The 17,327-nt window shown below is 43.8% G+C and overlaps 1 protein-coding gene and 1 pseudogene across 5 annotated transcripts in view; one reads left to right on the forward strand and one right to left on the reverse strand.

Annotated features, from left to right (window-relative positions):
- LOC309333392 (tigger transposable element-derived protein 1 pseudogene) overlaps positions 1-17,327 on the reverse strand; it is a 306,834-nt pseudogene that overhangs the window by 281,609 nt on the left and 7,898 nt on the right. The gene's annotated exons all lie outside the window — the stretch shown is intronic.
- The window catches only part of TEX11 (testis expressed 11), a 43,021-nt gene that overhangs the window by 3,583 nt on the left and 22,111 nt on the right, over positions 1-17,327 (forward strand). For 2 of the 4 annotated variants that reach the window (XM_081846730.1, XM_081846728.1), the window contains exons 3-16: positions 48-157; positions 2,924-3,008; positions 3,613-3,692; positions 7,641-7,721; positions 7,826-7,945; positions 8,211-8,291; positions 8,451-8,536; positions 10,196-10,253; positions 10,374-10,469; positions 12,181-12,262; positions 12,759-12,837; positions 13,345-13,496; positions 14,055-14,140; positions 15,318-15,455. In XM_081846730.1, the coding sequence (XP_081702856.1) occupies positions 48-157; positions 2,924-3,008; positions 3,613-3,692; positions 7,641-7,721; positions 7,826-7,945; positions 8,211-8,291; positions 8,451-8,536; positions 10,196-10,253; positions 10,374-10,469; positions 12,181-12,262; positions 12,759-12,837; positions 13,345-13,496; positions 14,055-14,140; positions 15,318-15,455 (1,334 nt within the window). Of the gene's footprint in view, positions 1-47; positions 158-2,923; positions 3,009-3,612; positions 3,693-7,640; positions 7,722-7,825; positions 7,946-8,210; positions 8,292-8,450; positions 8,537-10,195; positions 10,254-10,373; positions 10,470-12,180; positions 12,263-12,758; positions 12,838-13,344; positions 13,497-14,054; positions 14,141-15,317; positions 15,456-17,327 lie in introns of those variants that run through there. The other 2 variants (XM_081846729.1, XM_081846731.1) reach the window with 2 other exon arrangements.

Raw genomic sequence — 17,327 nt, forward strand, 5'->3', positions numbered from 1 at the left:
CTTCAGTCTACTCTGTAATCTTATTTTACTTGTTATTTTTCTTTCAGAGCAAATTGAAGAACTGATGAAAAAAGAGATTGTAGTGGATGTAGACACTCTGCTCGGAAAGACAGAGACAGTGACTAAAGGATCCATTACCAATATTCAGAAGGTCAAGGTAGATACAGAGACAGTTTTGTTAAAAACAAGTTGGACTGGAAGTTGGGGGGAATTGTCTTCCTAGAAATCTGATTGGTCTTTGGGTGTAGACTGATGTTCACTGTTAGATAAATTTTTAATACCCGACTTTTACTCAGTAGTGAACAGTACAGTCTTTTAAAGGCCTGCTCAAAAATAAGTCCCACTGAATTTAATGGGACTTATTCTCAGGTACAGGTGGCGCTGTGGGTTAAACCACAGAGCCTAAGACTTGCTGATCAGAAGGTCGGCGGTTCGAATCCCTGCGATGGGGTGAGCTCCCGTTGCTCGGTCCCAACTCCTGCCAACCTAGCAGTTCGAAGGTACGTCAAAGCGCAAGTAGATAAATAGGTACCACTCCGGCGGGAAGGTAAACTGCATTTCCGTGCACTGCTCTGGTCCGCCAGAAGCGGCTTAGTCATGCTGGCCACATGACCCGGAAGCTGTCTGCGGACAAACGCCGGCTCCCTCGGCCCATAGAGCGAGATGAGCGCCGCAACCCCAGAGTCGGTCACAACTGGACCTAATGGTCAGGGGTACCTTTACCTTTTAATTGGGTTACTTATGATTGCAGCCTGAAACAATGAGCAATACAACCTCGTGTTGCGTTACCTCCAGGTTTCGGAATCTTCAGGTTACGGCTGCGACAAACCCGGAAGCGGTCCTCCAGTTACGAAATTTTCGGGATACAGCCAGGCCTCTGGAACAGATCCCATTCGTAACCGGAGGTACCACTGTATTAGGAAATGCAGCTGTGGCCAGAAACAGTCAGATAGCAGAAGAAACACCAACAACATTAAAACAGACCTAAAATACTGTTACATGCCACCCCAGTCTCCAGAGAGAAAGATTCCAGGGGTTCTGGCATTTCCCCAGCATTCATTATCCTTGGAATGAAGGTCTGCAGAGACTGTGGTGTCTTTAGCATATATGGTTTTATTCACATATGCAACCTCTACATAGGATGGGGGGGAGGGGTCACAGTACTAACACTGCAAAAGACCTTTCTTCTCCGTTAGTTGCAGCTTTGGGTCAAGCACAAATCAAGCATGTCTTTGTGTCTACAGCTTCCAGCTCAGCTCAGACTCACATCTCTGGCTATTGTTCTTTGGATATCTGGAAAGGCTTGGTTTTGTTTTCCTGGTAGCTAGGAAGCCTTGCCCATTTGTTCTGTGGGCACAGAGTGACTTCTTTGGTTACGCTAATCGTAGCTCTTAACTAGTCAGTCAAAACCCATTCCTTTGCAAAGGAATGGGTTTGGCAAGCTGGCTCTTAGGCAGCTTGGTTACGCTAATCGTAGCTCTTAACTAGTCAGTCAAAACCCATTCCTTTGCAAAGGAATGGGTTTGGCAAGCTGGCTCTTAGGCAATTTAGTGCTGCTCCCCAATGGGCACATGCGCACAAAGCACCACAGGTTTGGAGGGGGCACCGGGAAGCATCTTTTTTGCATTTGAATTTTTATTAAAGCTTGAGAGAACAACAAAAACAGTACCGTATACAGAAATAAATATCAAGCATATTTTAAACATGTGAACTTCCCTGAGATCTGTAGGCACAGGGCAGGCATGTCTAAAGTCTGTTTCGGGGGCCTGACAGTTTAATCTGGCCCCTGTGGCACTTTATTTGCTAGAGTAAAATCCTTAAAAAAACAACTATAGGGTAAAATAAAAAAAAGCTCAACAACTTTGGTTGGCCCTTCACTTCATCAAATCTGGCCCTCTTTGAAAAAAGTTTGGACACCATTGGTATAGGGTGATATACAAATTTAAATGATGATGGTGATAATAAAAAAGAGGAGAAAATTAAAGCTAAGAGAAAGCAGTTAAAGATGATGAGAGAAGGCACAGGGGGTATCATCCAGACTGACTCCCTTTCCAAACTCGTAACAATGTGTTGTTAAAATGCCTGGATAAATTTAAAAAATGTATTTGCCTGTGGCCGGAAGCTGTAGCAGAGGCTCATTCACTAGGGCAAACGAGGTACCACCCCACCAACCACAGTCCACTCTCTGCCAACCTCGACTTCCTACTTCCAACCAGTCCAAGGGCTGCCAGCTGTCGGCTTCCTCCTCCTCCGCCATCCCCATTGATAACCTAGCAGAACTAAGCAGGGAGGAGGATGGGGACTAAATTGAAATAAGTTGTCTGTTCTGTCATTAGCTCTGGCTCCATCTGCTGTTTGTCTTCTGCCTGCAGCTCGTGCCCTAGTGGGCACCATCCACCACTGTAAGATAAAAGAGTTGTTTCCTAAAGGGTCTCTCTGAAGAAAGCATTCTGTAAATAGGGCACCAAAACCAAAAAGTTCCCATTCAAGTTACCTCAGAAGGGGCAGTCACCTGGTTGTGGGCTCTTGGGGATCTAAATGTCCTTGAAAAGTTCGTTCCAACCTTATACATGAGTCCATGTTATGCAATATTCTTTAGGGTAGTATGTGTTTGAGTCTGATAAAATATCTTGATGTGACACAGCTTGTATGTTCATGTGTGTGACAGAAGTGATAATCGAGAGCGATTATCGGAAGGGAGAACATATGGTGTCTTCTGTTTTTTTATTCACTTACATCGTCATCTCAAATCTTTGTATGGAAAAGGATACCATAATGTGCTTAACTGTGTGACAAGCTCCCATTCCTCCTTTTTCCAGTTTCCAGGAGGATTGTACAGCTCTGATAATTGGGATGCTTTTCCTAGAAAACATTTCAAATGGCTTGTATGGATTTTGACAGGCTTCAATTTCCGCCCCCATAGGTTGAAGAAACTGCGCTCAGTTTATGGAATTGGACCACGGCAAGAAATCAAAACTGTGTTATGGCTGATGTGCAGAAAGTTCAGTGTATGTATGACATCTCTGCCATAAACACTCAGCATTTACTGAAAAGAGTAAAATATTTCCTGTTACTTTGAAATTTATATAAGTCTCAAAAGGGGGAAGGGGTACTGCAAATGACAAGGACTCCAGACTTGCTATGGGTACCACTGCCTGGTTTTGTATTTTTAAATGAAAGCACACTTTGATTATTATTCTTTAATTGCCACCTAGAGACTGACCTAAATTAGGACAGGGTGACTGGTGTACTGAAAGAAGCATGTCTCACTGGCTAGTAAGGATGTGCAAATCTGACAGCCTCCGGTCTCTGTTTATTATTTTTCCAGTTTTAAGTTCAGCTCTGCTTATTTCCACATCAGTTCATGAATACCTTTTTTTTAAAGCCTTCAAATCATCAGATTCTTAGGCTTAGAGCTGGCATGTCCAACAGGTAGATTGTGATCTACTGGTGTTCCTGGTAGATCCTGGTTGATCTCTGGCCCCTCAGCGATCTCCTTACCAAAAAGCCCCCAAAAGCCCCCAACTTTGCCTTTCCTAAAGGCAAATAACATATGTCTGGTGATCAGATAACATATGTCTGGTGTTTAAGCATGTGCATATTGCTTTACAGTGCTCCACGTGGCCTGCAAACTGATGAAGTCCTCTGAAGGAGATGATCCTTCTGAGCAGAAAGTGCGGAGGCAGATTTTGGTAATTGCAACTAAATAACATACTGTTACTCTCTAAAGTTTGATTCAGCTTCCCAAAATGTTGAAAAACTAAATAGCCTATAAAGTTGCAACTGTTGCCTTTTTTTTTTTCCTTATACTGATAGATTTCAGTTGGTGCTACATGGACCTTAAGAGGGTGCTAGACACAAAGAAATGGGTTTCAAAGTTTCTTTAAACTTGCCTGGGAAAATATCATATCCATTATTTAGAAAACGTTTGCAATGATTAAACAGTAATAATAATTAATGACTCAAATGACGTACCGAAATGTGTGGTTAGATGTTTTGTATTTCACGTCTGTTCTTTTATAATGTATACAATCATGGAGTACAAATCCCAGCCCCTTCCCCAACCATAAATGTTCAGTACATTGTTTTACTGTCTGTATTGTTCCATAACTATGGAACTATGGAACAATTGGTATCTGAATCTCCAGTCCGGTTGAATAGCTCTCTGGAGTCCAGTGGAGTTTTATTTCTTTAACATCTTATACCAAGGTATCCATCCATAAGGAGCCATTAATTCCTGTCATTGAGATCCTTCCTCTTTGCTTACTAATATATGTAATTTAATCCAAAGCCCTGTGCTGCAAAAGTCATCTTCAAAATCGTTTCTGTTTATTCTTAATTGTTCAGTAAGTTTTTTCTGCCAGTGCCAGGATCCACACTTGTTTATACCTGGTTGTTTTGTTTCAAATATTTAAATGCAGGTACAGTGGTATCTCAGGGACGTGGGTGGCACTGTAGGTTAAACCACAGAGCCTAGGGCTTGCCAATCAGAAGGTTGGCGGTTCCAGTTCCTGCAACGGGGTGAGCTCCCGTTGCTCGGTCCCTGCTCCTGCCAACCCAGCAGTTCAAAAGCACGTCAAAGTGCAAGTAGATAAATAGGTACTGCCCCGGAAGTAAATGGCGTTTCCGTGCGCTGCTGTGGTTCGCCAGAAGCGGCTTCGTCATGCTGGCCACATGACCTGGAAGCTGTACGCAGCTCCCTTGGCCAATAAAGCGAGATGAGCGCCGCAACTCCAGAGTCGGCCACGACTGGACCTAACAGTCAGGGGTCCCTTTACCTTTACAGTGGTATCTCGGTTTACGAACAGCCTAGTATACAACCATTTTGGATTACAACTAATTACAACCTGGAAATGAGTGCTCCAGGTTGTGTGGTTTTTTTGGATTCTGAACGAACTCCGTTTGTGGCTGCACTTCTGTTTTGGGTGCCACACTTCCGTTGTCTGGCAGCAAAGAAGGGGGTCATCACGGTGTTTCCTGCAGCTGTGAGGGAGAGAGTTGTGAGCCTTCCAACCATATGGCTGGCAGGCATGCAGCTTCCCTCCCAGGCTTCTGCGGGGATTGCTCTCCTCCCTCAGTGGCAGGGTTGGCGGGCTCACAACTCTCTCCCAAGCCTTTGCGGGAGGAGAGCAATCCCCACAGAGGCTTTGCCCGCCAGCCATATGGTTGGAAGGCTCACAACTCTCTCCCTTGCAGCTGCAGGAGGAGAGCAAGCCCCGCAGAAGCTTGGGAGGGAAGCGTCCCCTCAGCAATCTGCAGCTCAGCTGCTTTGACAAGAGGGAGATCTCAAAAGATCGTGCTGATTGGGGCATTGGGCAGAAGCGTCCCCTCAGTGAGTTAGCCGCCTCCTCTCCCCCCCCCACACCCCATGCATGCTCCTCATCCCTTCAGTGTTTTTCCTTCCCTCCCCACTTAAGCCCCTCTCCTGCATCAAGTTAGCCACCTCCTTTCCCACAAGCACCCCATGCGCGCTCCTTGCTCCTCCAGTTTGAGTGTTTCCACACACCCCTTAAACTCCCCCCTCCCGTCTTGTCCCTCCAATGGCAATGGGTAGGTCACTGCCAGTTTTTGATACTGGATAGTAGATTGCAGTCTGGTTTATTGCTTTCATTTTATGGATCAATTGTCTCATTAGATAGTAAAATTCATACAGTGTTACCTCAGGTTACATACACTTCAGGTTACATACGCTTCAGGTTACATGCTCCGATAACCCAGAAATAGTGCTTCAGGTTAAGAACTTTGCTTCAGGTTGAGAACAGAAATCATGCTCCGGCGGTGCAGCAGCAGCAGGAGGCCCCATTAGCTAAAGTGGTGCTTCAGGTTAAGAACAGTTTCAGGTTATGTACGGACCTCCAGAATGAATTAAGTACTTAACCCAAGGTACCACTGTATTGAGTTGCTGTTTTAGGGGTTGCTTTTCATCGTCTGGAGAGGATTAAACCATTTTCTATTACTTTCTATGGAAAAACAAAACAAATTCCTTCCAGTAGCACCTTAAAGACCAACTAAGTCAGTTCTTGGTATGAGCTTTCGTGTGCATGCACACTTCTTCAGATACACATTTTCTATGGAAAAGCACACCTTGGTTTAAGTCCACTTTGGTTTAAGACTGGACTTCCGGAATGGGTTAAGGTTGTAAACCAAGGTACCACTATATTTTATAATAATTCTAAAGTATTTGCTGTTTGCAGTTTTTTATGAAGCAGAATGTCAGGTAGCGTCTACCTCACATTTAACAATCAGTTTTATTAACATGGCTAATGAACTACTTTATTACCACAGTTAATAAATTATAGGTAATAAACCCGATGATAGACATTGTGCTCACATGCTCCCCTGTTGCTCCTCCTTGCATGCACCTGCTTTTGACACTTCTGTTATGGCTTGTTTAAACCACAGCTCCCCATTACACCCAAAATGGGGAATTGGTTTATTCCTGGCTTACTTTCTAGGATATGAAACGGGTGTGGCTTCATGTCCTGATTAGTAGACCAGTACTGCACCACTTCCCTAGTTTGGTATAAACAAATTGCAGTAGTCCTCCATCCAAATTGAAGTCCCAGGTCCTGAGCACTGGGTAGGGTAGTTGCGTGCAACAAGATTAGCCACAGGCTGGGATCCAAAACAACAACACTTGTCAAGAGCCAGAGGAGCCTCCAAAACAGGAAGCCCAGGAGAAGCAAACGTCAAAAGGTCATAAACCAATGTCCATAACTGAGTGCAGTACAGAAGACTTGAGTCATCGCACATAGGTTTGGAGGTCCGTCAAGAGGTAGAGCAAAGAAGTCAGTTTAGAAGAGTCTTGGAGCTGAAAGATGTGTTGCTTCAGCAGCTGCTAGTCATCAACTGAGAACTTGCATAGTCTGGTCTCTCAAACTCCATCCAGGACCAAGTGCATTTAATTCTGCTCTTGAGCAGCCCTTTACTGCCAAGGACCCCCTTGCTCATGAGCTGCTATGTTCCTCTGAGTTTCCACGTAGGGGGTCCTTTACTGAGTGGCCACCTGACCTTCCTGGCATGCTGTCTGGAGCTGGGGGGTGATTCAGACTCAGACTGAGAAGCATGTGAGTCAGGGAACCTTTCTGTGGGTCCTTCCAGGACAGCCTTTGGAGGAAGGCCTGGTGAGGTGTCTCCATGGATATTGAGGCCTTTCGGACCAGTTCTGGAGTTGGACTGCTCTTTCCTCCTGGGAAGTCTGGGTCTTTTTAAGAGGTTGAATCGTCCTGAGTCAGGTTAGAGCCTGGCAAGATACCAGCAAAGTTGCCCTGCACTGCCAGACCAGTGGTCCATCTAGCTCAGCATTGTCTAGCGTTGGATGGCAGCGATGCTCCTTGATTTCAGAATGCAGTCCTTCCCACTCCCAGTAGTGCTGTTCGGGAAGGATGTGACAGTTGCACTTAAGCAGGTGCACAGAGGCATGAGGCTATGCATGATGGGTGAGCATGCAGGTTTGATTCTTGGTCTCAGCTCAAAAAGCCATAAGCCAGGATCACGATCTCTAATTTAAACCAGCCAAACTGTTGTAAAGGTCTCTCGATTCTGTTATTCTATTGAAAATACGTACTGGTTTTGTAGGATTCCATAGAGGCCAATGTCCATGTTTTGTTTTAAACTTGCGAATTTATTTTATGATCCAGATGGCTACAAAGACTGGGAAAGGCTATGCGAATGTTGGAAAATCTGATCTTGCCAATGAATTTTTTGAGATTGCTTTGGATGTAAGTTTGTGCCTTCCTGTGCAATAATGTTTTTTTGGTGTGTTTTTAGCAAATACCATGGTTTGTTGGTTGTTTTTAAGCATATTACCTGCTTCATTTTGCAGAGTCTGAAACAACTCTACACTCTGCTGAAAAAGAGGAGTCCTAGAGAGACTGATATTTGTGAACACAAATCTGATATAGAGAAGGGCATATTCAAAATTATCTCTTTCCAGGCTGAATCGGTACGTTGGTGCAAAAAATAAATGCCAAGCTGTGGTGGTAGTGCTATGGCAATGTAATGAGTGTTGTCTTTATTCGTATTGTTCATATGATGTGCTTTCTGCAGTTCACTGGCTTCCAACATTTTTAATTCATAGAACTTGACACACACTTTCTGTGAACGTGTTTCCAATACAAACATAGTTTTCTAGAATTTTGAAACATCAATTTAAAATTGACCTGTGGCACAACCTAGCAGTTTACTGGCATGTTCTTTTGCTTTCTCAGGCAGTTGCTGAAGGAAATCATCAGAAAGCAGTCACATGTGTTCTTCAGTGCAAAAACATCCTGATGAGCCTGCCACAAAAGGTGAGTATCCATGAGACTGTCTTTATAATAGTTTTTAATGCATTTGTACTCTATTCTGTTGCAGTGGTGCTTCACTGAAAATTAGGGGAAATGTTTCAACTATTCCACACACATCTTGGCCTTTTAACACAGCAGTACGTTTGTTTCATATATTTGCAGACCTGTTACCTCTCCCGCCTGTGCTATAACTTTGGTGTGGAAGGATACACACAGAAGAGATATGAAGAGAGCTCCTTTTGGCTCTGGTAATTCCATGAGTAGTCTTTTGCTTATTCAGCATATATTTATAAAAAATATTTATGTACCGCTATTGATTAAATAATTGGAGCGATTTACAGTGGTACCTCAGGTTAAGAACTTAATTTGCTCTGGAGGTCCGTTCTTAAGCTGAATGGGGCCTCCCGTTGCTGCTGCCACACGATTCCTGTTCTCATCCTGAAGCAAAGTTCTTAACCTGAGGTACTGTTTCTGGGTTAGCAGAGTCTGTAACCCTGAAGTGTCTGTAACCTGAGGTACCACTTAAAAACCATTTAAATCTTAACATCATAAATTTTTATTGAAAGATGCTTCTGAACCACCTGCATAAGCCTGACTGAATAGAAATGGTTTCCGCAAGCATTAAAATGTTGCAACAGAAGGTACCTGCCGATAGCATATGCTGCCCTTTCCTCCCATAAAAGGACAAGCAGGCATTTTTTTTTTTTTTTTTCTAGGCTATAGAGATAGAATGTCCTGTCTCGGATATACCAAAGGCAAACAAGCGTTGGTTTGAATTGTGTCGTTTGGCACCATCTAGTGGCTTTAAAGGTTGTTTGCAATTGCAGAAAATCTAGTCTTGTGAGAGCATTTTTCCAAGGGAAGTTAGCATGCATTTGGAAGGTGGAGACAGCAGCTTGGGTGGTTTGAAGAGAAGCAGTGACCCGAGAGGGTACAGCAACTCTTTCCTTCTGCTGCTGCACTCCAGATTGAACCCTCCCAAAGCTGCTTTTTTCTTAAAGGAAGCAGACATTAGACCAAAGTTGAGGAACCCATGACCTGTCGTGGCCAGTGAACAGGGGATTACACCAGGACAGTCACACTTCATGTTGCATCTGCTTCAGGTTACGTGTTTTCATGTTGCGTCCCGCGGCAACCCTGAAGTACCAGAATGGGTTACTTCCAGGTTTTGTTGCTCACGCATGTGCAGAAGCGCTAAATTGTGCCGCATGTGTGCGCAGACGCGGCATTTCGGCTTGCGTCAGTTCTGTGTGGAACCCGGAATGGATCCTGTCTGTAACATGAGGTTCCACTGTACATCTTTTAAAGTAAACAGTGTTCACAGAAAAGCTCCATCATGAATTTATTTCTGGTAGAGGAAGAGGTGAACAATCTTGAATCCCATCTTGTCCCAAAATATAATTCATGTTGGATTTTAAGCAGCTGACTAGGTTGCTTATTTGCTAGTACGTTTGCTGACATAGGCTCTAACTTGTCCCTTGAGATGGCAGGGACAGGCTAGGACACTTATTCCTGACAATATTCATTTATGAGTAGACAGCCAGCTTGAAATTTGCCATTTGAAATAAGACTTGAACACTTTCGTGTGAGCTGAATTGGGGAGATGGGTCTGTGACTGAAGAGCCCTCCATGGAGAGGAGGACCACCTACCATTCAGAGCATTGGGGAATCTTCAGGTGATTCGTAAATGACACCCCATTGAATTCACCATCTTTGCAGTGGATAATCTACAGTATAATTTCTTCACTGGAACATTTCATGTAAAACAATAAGAGAAAAATTGGTACCGGGGGCTGGATATAGTTATTCTTACACAGTATGCTATTTCCTGTGAATATAGCCAAGTGGGTCTTTTCTATGCTCTAAATAATCAGCTAGTCTGTTGTCGGTTTCCCCCTTTTCAACAGCCAGAGTTACGAAATTGGAAAGATGGATAGGAAATACTCCAATGGAAAAGCGATGCAGGTGAGAAATCTTTGTAAACCACATGTAGCCCAATGGAGGAATCCGTTTTCCTCTGGGGTTAGAACAGATTCATTTATGCCAGCCTTTTGAGCTTATATATTCATTTATTTTTAATTGTAGGCTAAAGTACTGCGGTTACTAAGTAATGTCTATCTGGATTCGGGGATAAGAGGTCATGAACATAAAGCTCTTGTGGCTGTCACCATGGCTAATGAGGTGAGGGAGCAAACAGCTGTTTGAAAGACATGGGATTGAGTGAGTTGCTTGTGCTCTAAGCATATGGATTGGATTTGTTTCTGCTAAGAGTTAAGTGCTGCAGTCAGCGGAGCTACTCCAGAAACAGTATCTTTCCCCTAAGCCTCTTTGCTTTTATCACTAAACTCTACATTTCAGTCTGAAACAAAATTTTGTTCTATCTTCACCTTATGACTCAAACAACCTGCAAACAAGGGTTCACCATTAAACTTACATTTGGAAGCATTTGTTTTTCCATTAACTCCCCTCCTGGGTAATCTTGAACTTTTGGTCTGCAGAAGAATCCTCTGTAACTTGAAAGCTTGTATACTGCATTGTGAAGATTGTTTGATCCTTATGAAAATTTGTCACTGACCCTAAGAGTTATGTTATATTGAACCATTATGGCTGTATGATTTTAGCAGGAACATAGGGTTATGCAGTGATTTTGACACAATGCATCTGGTTTTCCATGAAGGTTGTGCACAGTTGCCAGACATTTAAGACTTCTTACACGGAATGGAGAATTCAGGGTTGCCTTACAAGGTGTGAGGCCCTTTGCTGTTTCACATAGAGACATGAGAATTCAGGGCTGCTCTGTGCAGCAGCTTTATTAGCAGTGTAGTACCAATTCCTACTCTCAAAGCAATAGCTGCATAATGTGCTTGGAAGAGTAATTTACCTGCTATTATTGCCCTGTCCAGGGGCAAAGGAGTCTTTTCCTTTTATCCCCTCTTCCCCTTGTAGCGGTAGAGTGAGGGAGTGGCTTCCATCCTTCTTTGCTCCTTCTTAGTTCATCTATCTCAGGGGTCAGCAAACTTTTTCAGCAGGGGGCCAGTCCACTGTCCCTCAGACCTTGTGGAGGGGGCTGGACTATATTTTTTTGGGTGGAAATGAACAAATTCCTATGCCCCAGAAATCACCCAGAGATGCATTTTAAATAAAAGGACATTCTACTCATGTAAAAACGCAGTGATTTCCGGACCATCCACGGGCTGGATTGAGAAGGCGAATGGGCCAGATCTAGCCCCCGGGTCTTAGTTTGCCTACCCATGGTCTATCTGATTGTGGCTGATGCCAGCGTGGGAGTGGTGTGGGGAAGTATGGAGTTTATTTGTTTTGTTTACAAAAGAGCAGATGTGTCTGCACACCATACATTTAAAGCACATAACTTCCCCCAAAGGGTGCTGGGAACTATAACTTTGTAGGGGTAAACTTCAGTTCCCAGGATTTTTGGGAGGGAAGTCAAGTGTTTTTAATGTATGGTGTGAATGCAGAGAGTGAACAGCATCCTCCTTCACCCCTTTAAATGATCTTTGGTGTGACGGGCAGCTGATGCTCCTGGGGTCTCTGCTATCTCAGAAGAAGACGGGATATTGGAGACAGTAAAGAGGCAATTTCTCCTCTCCCACTCTCCATATGAGAATTCTGAAAAAAATAAAGAATATAGTTTTGAGGCTCTGGGATGAGAAATTATAATCGCAGTGCTGGCTGACTTGTTGCTAAGGATGTTTAAAATTATTCTAGGAGATTATTTAGAATATATATTTTGGGGAGTGCTGATGAGAGGGCCTTGACATTCTTTCAGAGTTATGAATAAGCTAAGCTCTGACAGCAGCCAGTTAAAAATATCCTGAATATGGTGAAGAATAGTTTGGCTGTCAAAATAATGTCTTGATTTCTTGATTTACAGGAAGATTTGCATCCAGCTGGTTTGTTCTTGAAAATTAGGATTCTCCTGAAAGGTGATGTGCTAGAGGCAGAACTTGGCGCAGGTACCATCCTTGGTTCAAAATAAGTCACATGTGGCATCATGCCTGTAAAGGAAGGTTGAGTTGTGAGGGAAAGTGCCAGGACTGTTTAATCTATGGCAACAGAGGCAACTTCATTTTATACTGCACGGTGTTTTAGTTGATGAGCCTCTTCTGTTTTTAACAAAGAGTATGAACTGCAAAATAGTAAAATGGCTGTTTACAGTACAGGTGCTTGCACTCTCAGTCCATATTCACCCAAGTGAATATTTTCCTTCTTCAGTGCCATTAGCATAGATTTGGAGGGATATTTGTTTTTATACTATGCACATTCAGTATTTTCTGAGACCCCACCCAAGTTAATCAAATCAGCTACAATCCTGTCTATCTGGATTCTGTGATTAGCACTTGGAAATCAAAACCTGAATAGTATTGATGTTTCTGTTTGCCTGATTTTATCTTCCTCTCCACCCTTTGCTTTCAGTGACACACTAACCTTGCCACTTCCTTCCCTCTCCAGCTATTGATGAACTTCTGCGTCATGGGTTCACCCTAGATTTTTTTGTGGATGTAGCAAAACTGCTTCTGGAGCATGAGAGGTACAGCTATCTAAGGGATCCTGACCAGTAGTAGTTTTTCATCAAGCAGAATAGACGCTAAGGAAGACAAAGGAACTCAAATTTATGACATGGCTTGTCATGGTAGACTTCCTTAAGAGAAGAATTACAGGAGTATTGGGAATGATGAGAAAACAAAGGGGCAATGGCTCTTCCATCTGGGCACATTTAGGTGCTCAAACCGTTTTGGAGAGATGTTTGGGTGAGCAGATTGAGGCCTGCAATTAGTATTATTACAGGTGTACATACATTTGGTGTATGCAGTTCTAAACGGTCTGTTGTCAGGATGGCAGTGTTTCATGAAGCTTTTGGTGTGAGAGCATCAGAGAGTGACTGAAATTTTCTCCCTTTAGAGGGCAATGTGGGTGGCTAGGAATCTAGGTTCTTTTGCTATTGGAAACTCAATTCATGAATGCTACCTGCCTTTCTTGTTGCCAGTGACTGGCAGTCCATATGCCCAACCTGTTTGCATGTTCTTTGCATATCTAGGCAGACCATCGCACTAGACTTTTTGGACTCACTTGCTGAGAGGTTTAAAGGATTCCCGGATTTTGGCAAAATCAGTCTTCTTCAGATTGAACTCCTGATACAGACAATGAATGAGTCGCTTGCCCAAAATATAATTGAAGGTGTTATTGCAGGTCTGTGCCAGTTTTCTTCTGATGCTCCTTGGTGGTAACTCAGTAAAAAGAAAAAATCATATTGGTCAGGCCTGTCTAAAAGGGGCACTTTTTAAGACATATCTGAGAGAAGGCAAGGGGTGGTTTCTGCCACCCTACTGGCAGGGAGTTTTACAGGGCAGGGCCTGCACACTAAATGCTCAATCCCTGATGAAGGTTTGTGGGGAAAGTGGGGCAGAGGAAGGTGGTTTTGAATCCCTGACCCACTTTTCCGCTGCAAGTGCTGTCGTCCTCCTCTTCCCTGGCTGTCCTGTCAGGAATGGGCCACACTGGTTCAGGATATATCGCCCTTAAGATTATCTTAAGCATATTTGCTTGGGTGAAAGTAACAGGCAGGACTTAACTTTGATTGAGCATTCTTAGAACCAGGCTTTATGTAAGATGCCAAGAATCCAGCTTTAGATAAGGTCACATTTTGGTTTGGCTTTGAGGATTTTTAATAGAGTGCACTTTGCTCCTGTCCTTGCAAATATGTTTGATGCTCTAAAATTGGTGAAGTGCTGAACTTTGTCTCCTCAGACCACAACCAAGGAAAGTTTCTTCGTCCTGAAACACTGGATCACCTGCACCATGTTCTGTGGGACAGAGCTACCAAGTACTATAAGGTTTGGAGCCATGCAAAGTTTTTATTCTTGTTTTCTTCTTGCACTGGATCCCAGTGGAATACAGGGTCAGGTTTAAGGTGCTGGTTCTAACCTTAAAAGCCCTATTCGATCTGGGACTCTTGTACCTACGGGACCGCCTCTCCTGGACCGCCTCTCCTGCCCCGCGGAGGACCTTATGGTCCACAAACAATAACATCTTGGAGGTCCCGGGCCTCAAGGAGGTTAGACTGGCCTCGACCAGAGCCAGGGCCTTTTTGGCCCTGGCCCCAGTCTGGTGGAACGCTCTGTTGCAAGAGACCAGGGTCCTGCGGGACTTGACATCTTTCCACGGGACCTGCAAGACGGAGCTGTTCCACCAGGCCTTTGGTCGGGGCTCAGTCTGACCCCTCTCCTTTTACAAGACCCTGCATACAGATGGCCTCTCTAACTCTTCTCACTGGCTCATACAAATAGCTGAGCCTGGTGAGTACTTAAGGTTCCCAACCCCTATAGTTATAGTTATAATTTGCTGGTAGCCATCTGATCTTATTTTGATTTTAATCCGATTATAAGCTGTATTTCAGTCGACTGCTGAATTTTATGTCTTAATGTATTATATATTTTTGATATTAGCTGCGCTGAGCCCAGTTCTGGCCAGGGAGGGCAGGATATAAATTAATTTTATTATTATTATTATTTGACTACCACATGTGGTTAACTCCTTATGTATGGTGAATGCAAGCAGTCTGTGGGCTGAACCCTGAATGTAGCATTCCTTTGGAACACCTTCCCACTCACCTTGCACTTTGCCAATATTTTGGGTATCTGAGCTTTCAGAATAAACGGGTACAGGAATTAGTTTAGCAGACATGGACTGGTTATGAAATGAAATAAAATGCAGCCTCTTTCATTTTTTATACTCGAGGTTCCTAAGCCAGTATTTTTCAAGGGCTGTGTTAGTGGTTTTCAACAAGGATTGCTGTGCTGGATTGCAGTACATACCTTTCAAAATGCAGGTGGTTCCCCAACTCTGAGATCTAAATAATCAGTGTTATCCTAGCCTGCTTGGCTTTGAGAAGTCACCATGCTCTCCAACCTCCTATTGATGAAGAACAGAACAACTGTATACTTGTTCACAACCCATGAGCTTGGAACTCACAGAATACAATAAGTTTAAGACAAAATGCTTATTTTCTAGGAAGAAAAGTATTATGAAGCCCTTGAGTGGTACACTTACTCATTCAAACTCTGCTCAGGCAGACAAATAGAGAACAACATTGCAAGTTTGGAAAGGAATATGGCCGCTTGCTTTCTTCGCTTGAAAGAGCCTCTCAAGGTATTTCCCCAGCCTCAGGTGCTGATGTTTTTTCCAATTTAACCTTCTCCATGAGCTTATGGAAAGTCTTAAAATTTGCTTCTGTTTAATATTATCAGGCCTGGGGTGTTTTATGGGGTGGGGGTATGGGCAAATCTTCCTTTTGAAATGTGGGAGATGTAGCAGTCAAACCTAACATTGCTTATTCTTGCTACATAGTAAGATTAGGGGCTGACTGCCACAGAGCTGTGTGGCTGATTGGCAGGCACTCAGACCATAGAAATGCAATTAGTAGAGTGTGTGACGTCATTTCCCTTCCTCTCTTGAGTGGGAACAGTCAAAGATGTATTCCCCCCGCACCCCGCTCTTTGACCAGCTGTGCAGGAGGATGGATGTCCACTTGTTCCAGATCAGGCAGTATGCCTGAAACTGCTTTTACCGTAAATATATGTACAGTGGTGCCTCGCAAGACGAAAAGAATCCGTTCCGCGAGTCTCTTCGTCTAGCGGTTTTTTCGTTTTGCAAAGCAAGCCCATTAGCGGCTTAGCGCTATTAGCGGCTTAGCGGCTTTTAGCGGCTTAGCGGATAAGCGGCTTAGAAAAAGGGGGGGGGGAGTCGGAAAAACTCGCAAGACATTTTCGTCTTGCGAAGCAAGCCCATAGGGAAATTCGTCTTGCAAAGCACCTCCAAAACGGAAAACCCTTTCGTCTAGCGGGTTTTTCGTCTTGCGAGGCATTCGTGTTGCGGGGCACCACTGTATTTACGGCTGCTGTAACTGAGAACCAGTGCAAGACTATGAGTAAGTATGTCATATTTTAAGGCAGCTTCCAGTTGTCTGATTTCTTTTTTAAGGGGGTAAACAAAAAGAGGAAGTCGGCTCACTTCGCAGCTGGACTTAATTAAAAGAAGGCCTGACATCCAATTCCTTTAATTTTGCTGCTAAGGGTGGGACTTTTAAACTCTCTTCATCCCACACACATGGGTGCCACACACGTGGGTGCCCGGAGAGATAAATTGCAGTTAATATATCCTCTCCTATCTATTAAAACCCATCCCGCAAGAAGGATGTTTTTTCTTTATTAATTTAATGTTGGAGATGTGTGTTATGCCAGCCCAACAAAAGGTTTTTAGGAGCAAGGGCTGCAATCAGGTTTTGCATGTCTTGTCATCACCACCCAGTGATGGAAATCATTCGCCTTCAGAGAGGGAAGGGTACTTGTCCAAATTCCTCTTTGTGTTTAGGTTATTAAAGTTTAACATTAATTCATCTGAAAAATGAGGTTTCTCCTTGCATATATTCGTGTGGTAGTTGATAGCTGAAACTATGGTTCTATCACCCGTGTGGTCTGTTGCAAAGGCACAGAAGACTATACTGCAAACACCTAAAGGAACATCATTTGCAGCCCAGGCAACTGTTGCAGCCAGTTCTGCCTTGCTCATAGAAGCTCTTGGCATCCTCTGACCCTCACCTGTGGTCACAAACTTGTGCTTGCACTTGACTACTCAGGAAACAAGGCTGTGTGCATGGCCCCTTCCTCACGTGGTTCCAATTCATCTCCCCACCTCAAAAGCCTCTAATAGGAAGCTGTCATGTCCTGCTTCTTCTTTTCACCTGCATAGTTGCAGCAGCCGAGGCAGCCCCTTTTGCTGGAAACCTACAGTGCACAGCAGAGCATTGGATTGTGCTCTTGTTCTATTTATTTGCAGAAGTATTTACACGCCACCCTCTTGCCAAACATCAGTATATGGCAACATAGTAACAACACAAAGCAATCACTCAGGCAGCTGGCTTGGCTGCTCGAGATATTTCAGCATAGAACTTGTGAGACAAAATGCCCAACTTCTGAATGAGGCCAGCTGGGCCTCTGTAACATGGGAGACAACTTAACAGTG

The sequence above is a fragment of the Podarcis erhardii genome (assembly GCF_964252035.2).
Source record: "Podarcis erhardii genome assembly, chromosome: Z".
NCBI lineage: Eukaryota > Metazoa > Chordata > Lepidosauria > Squamata > Lacertidae > Podarcis > Podarcis erhardii.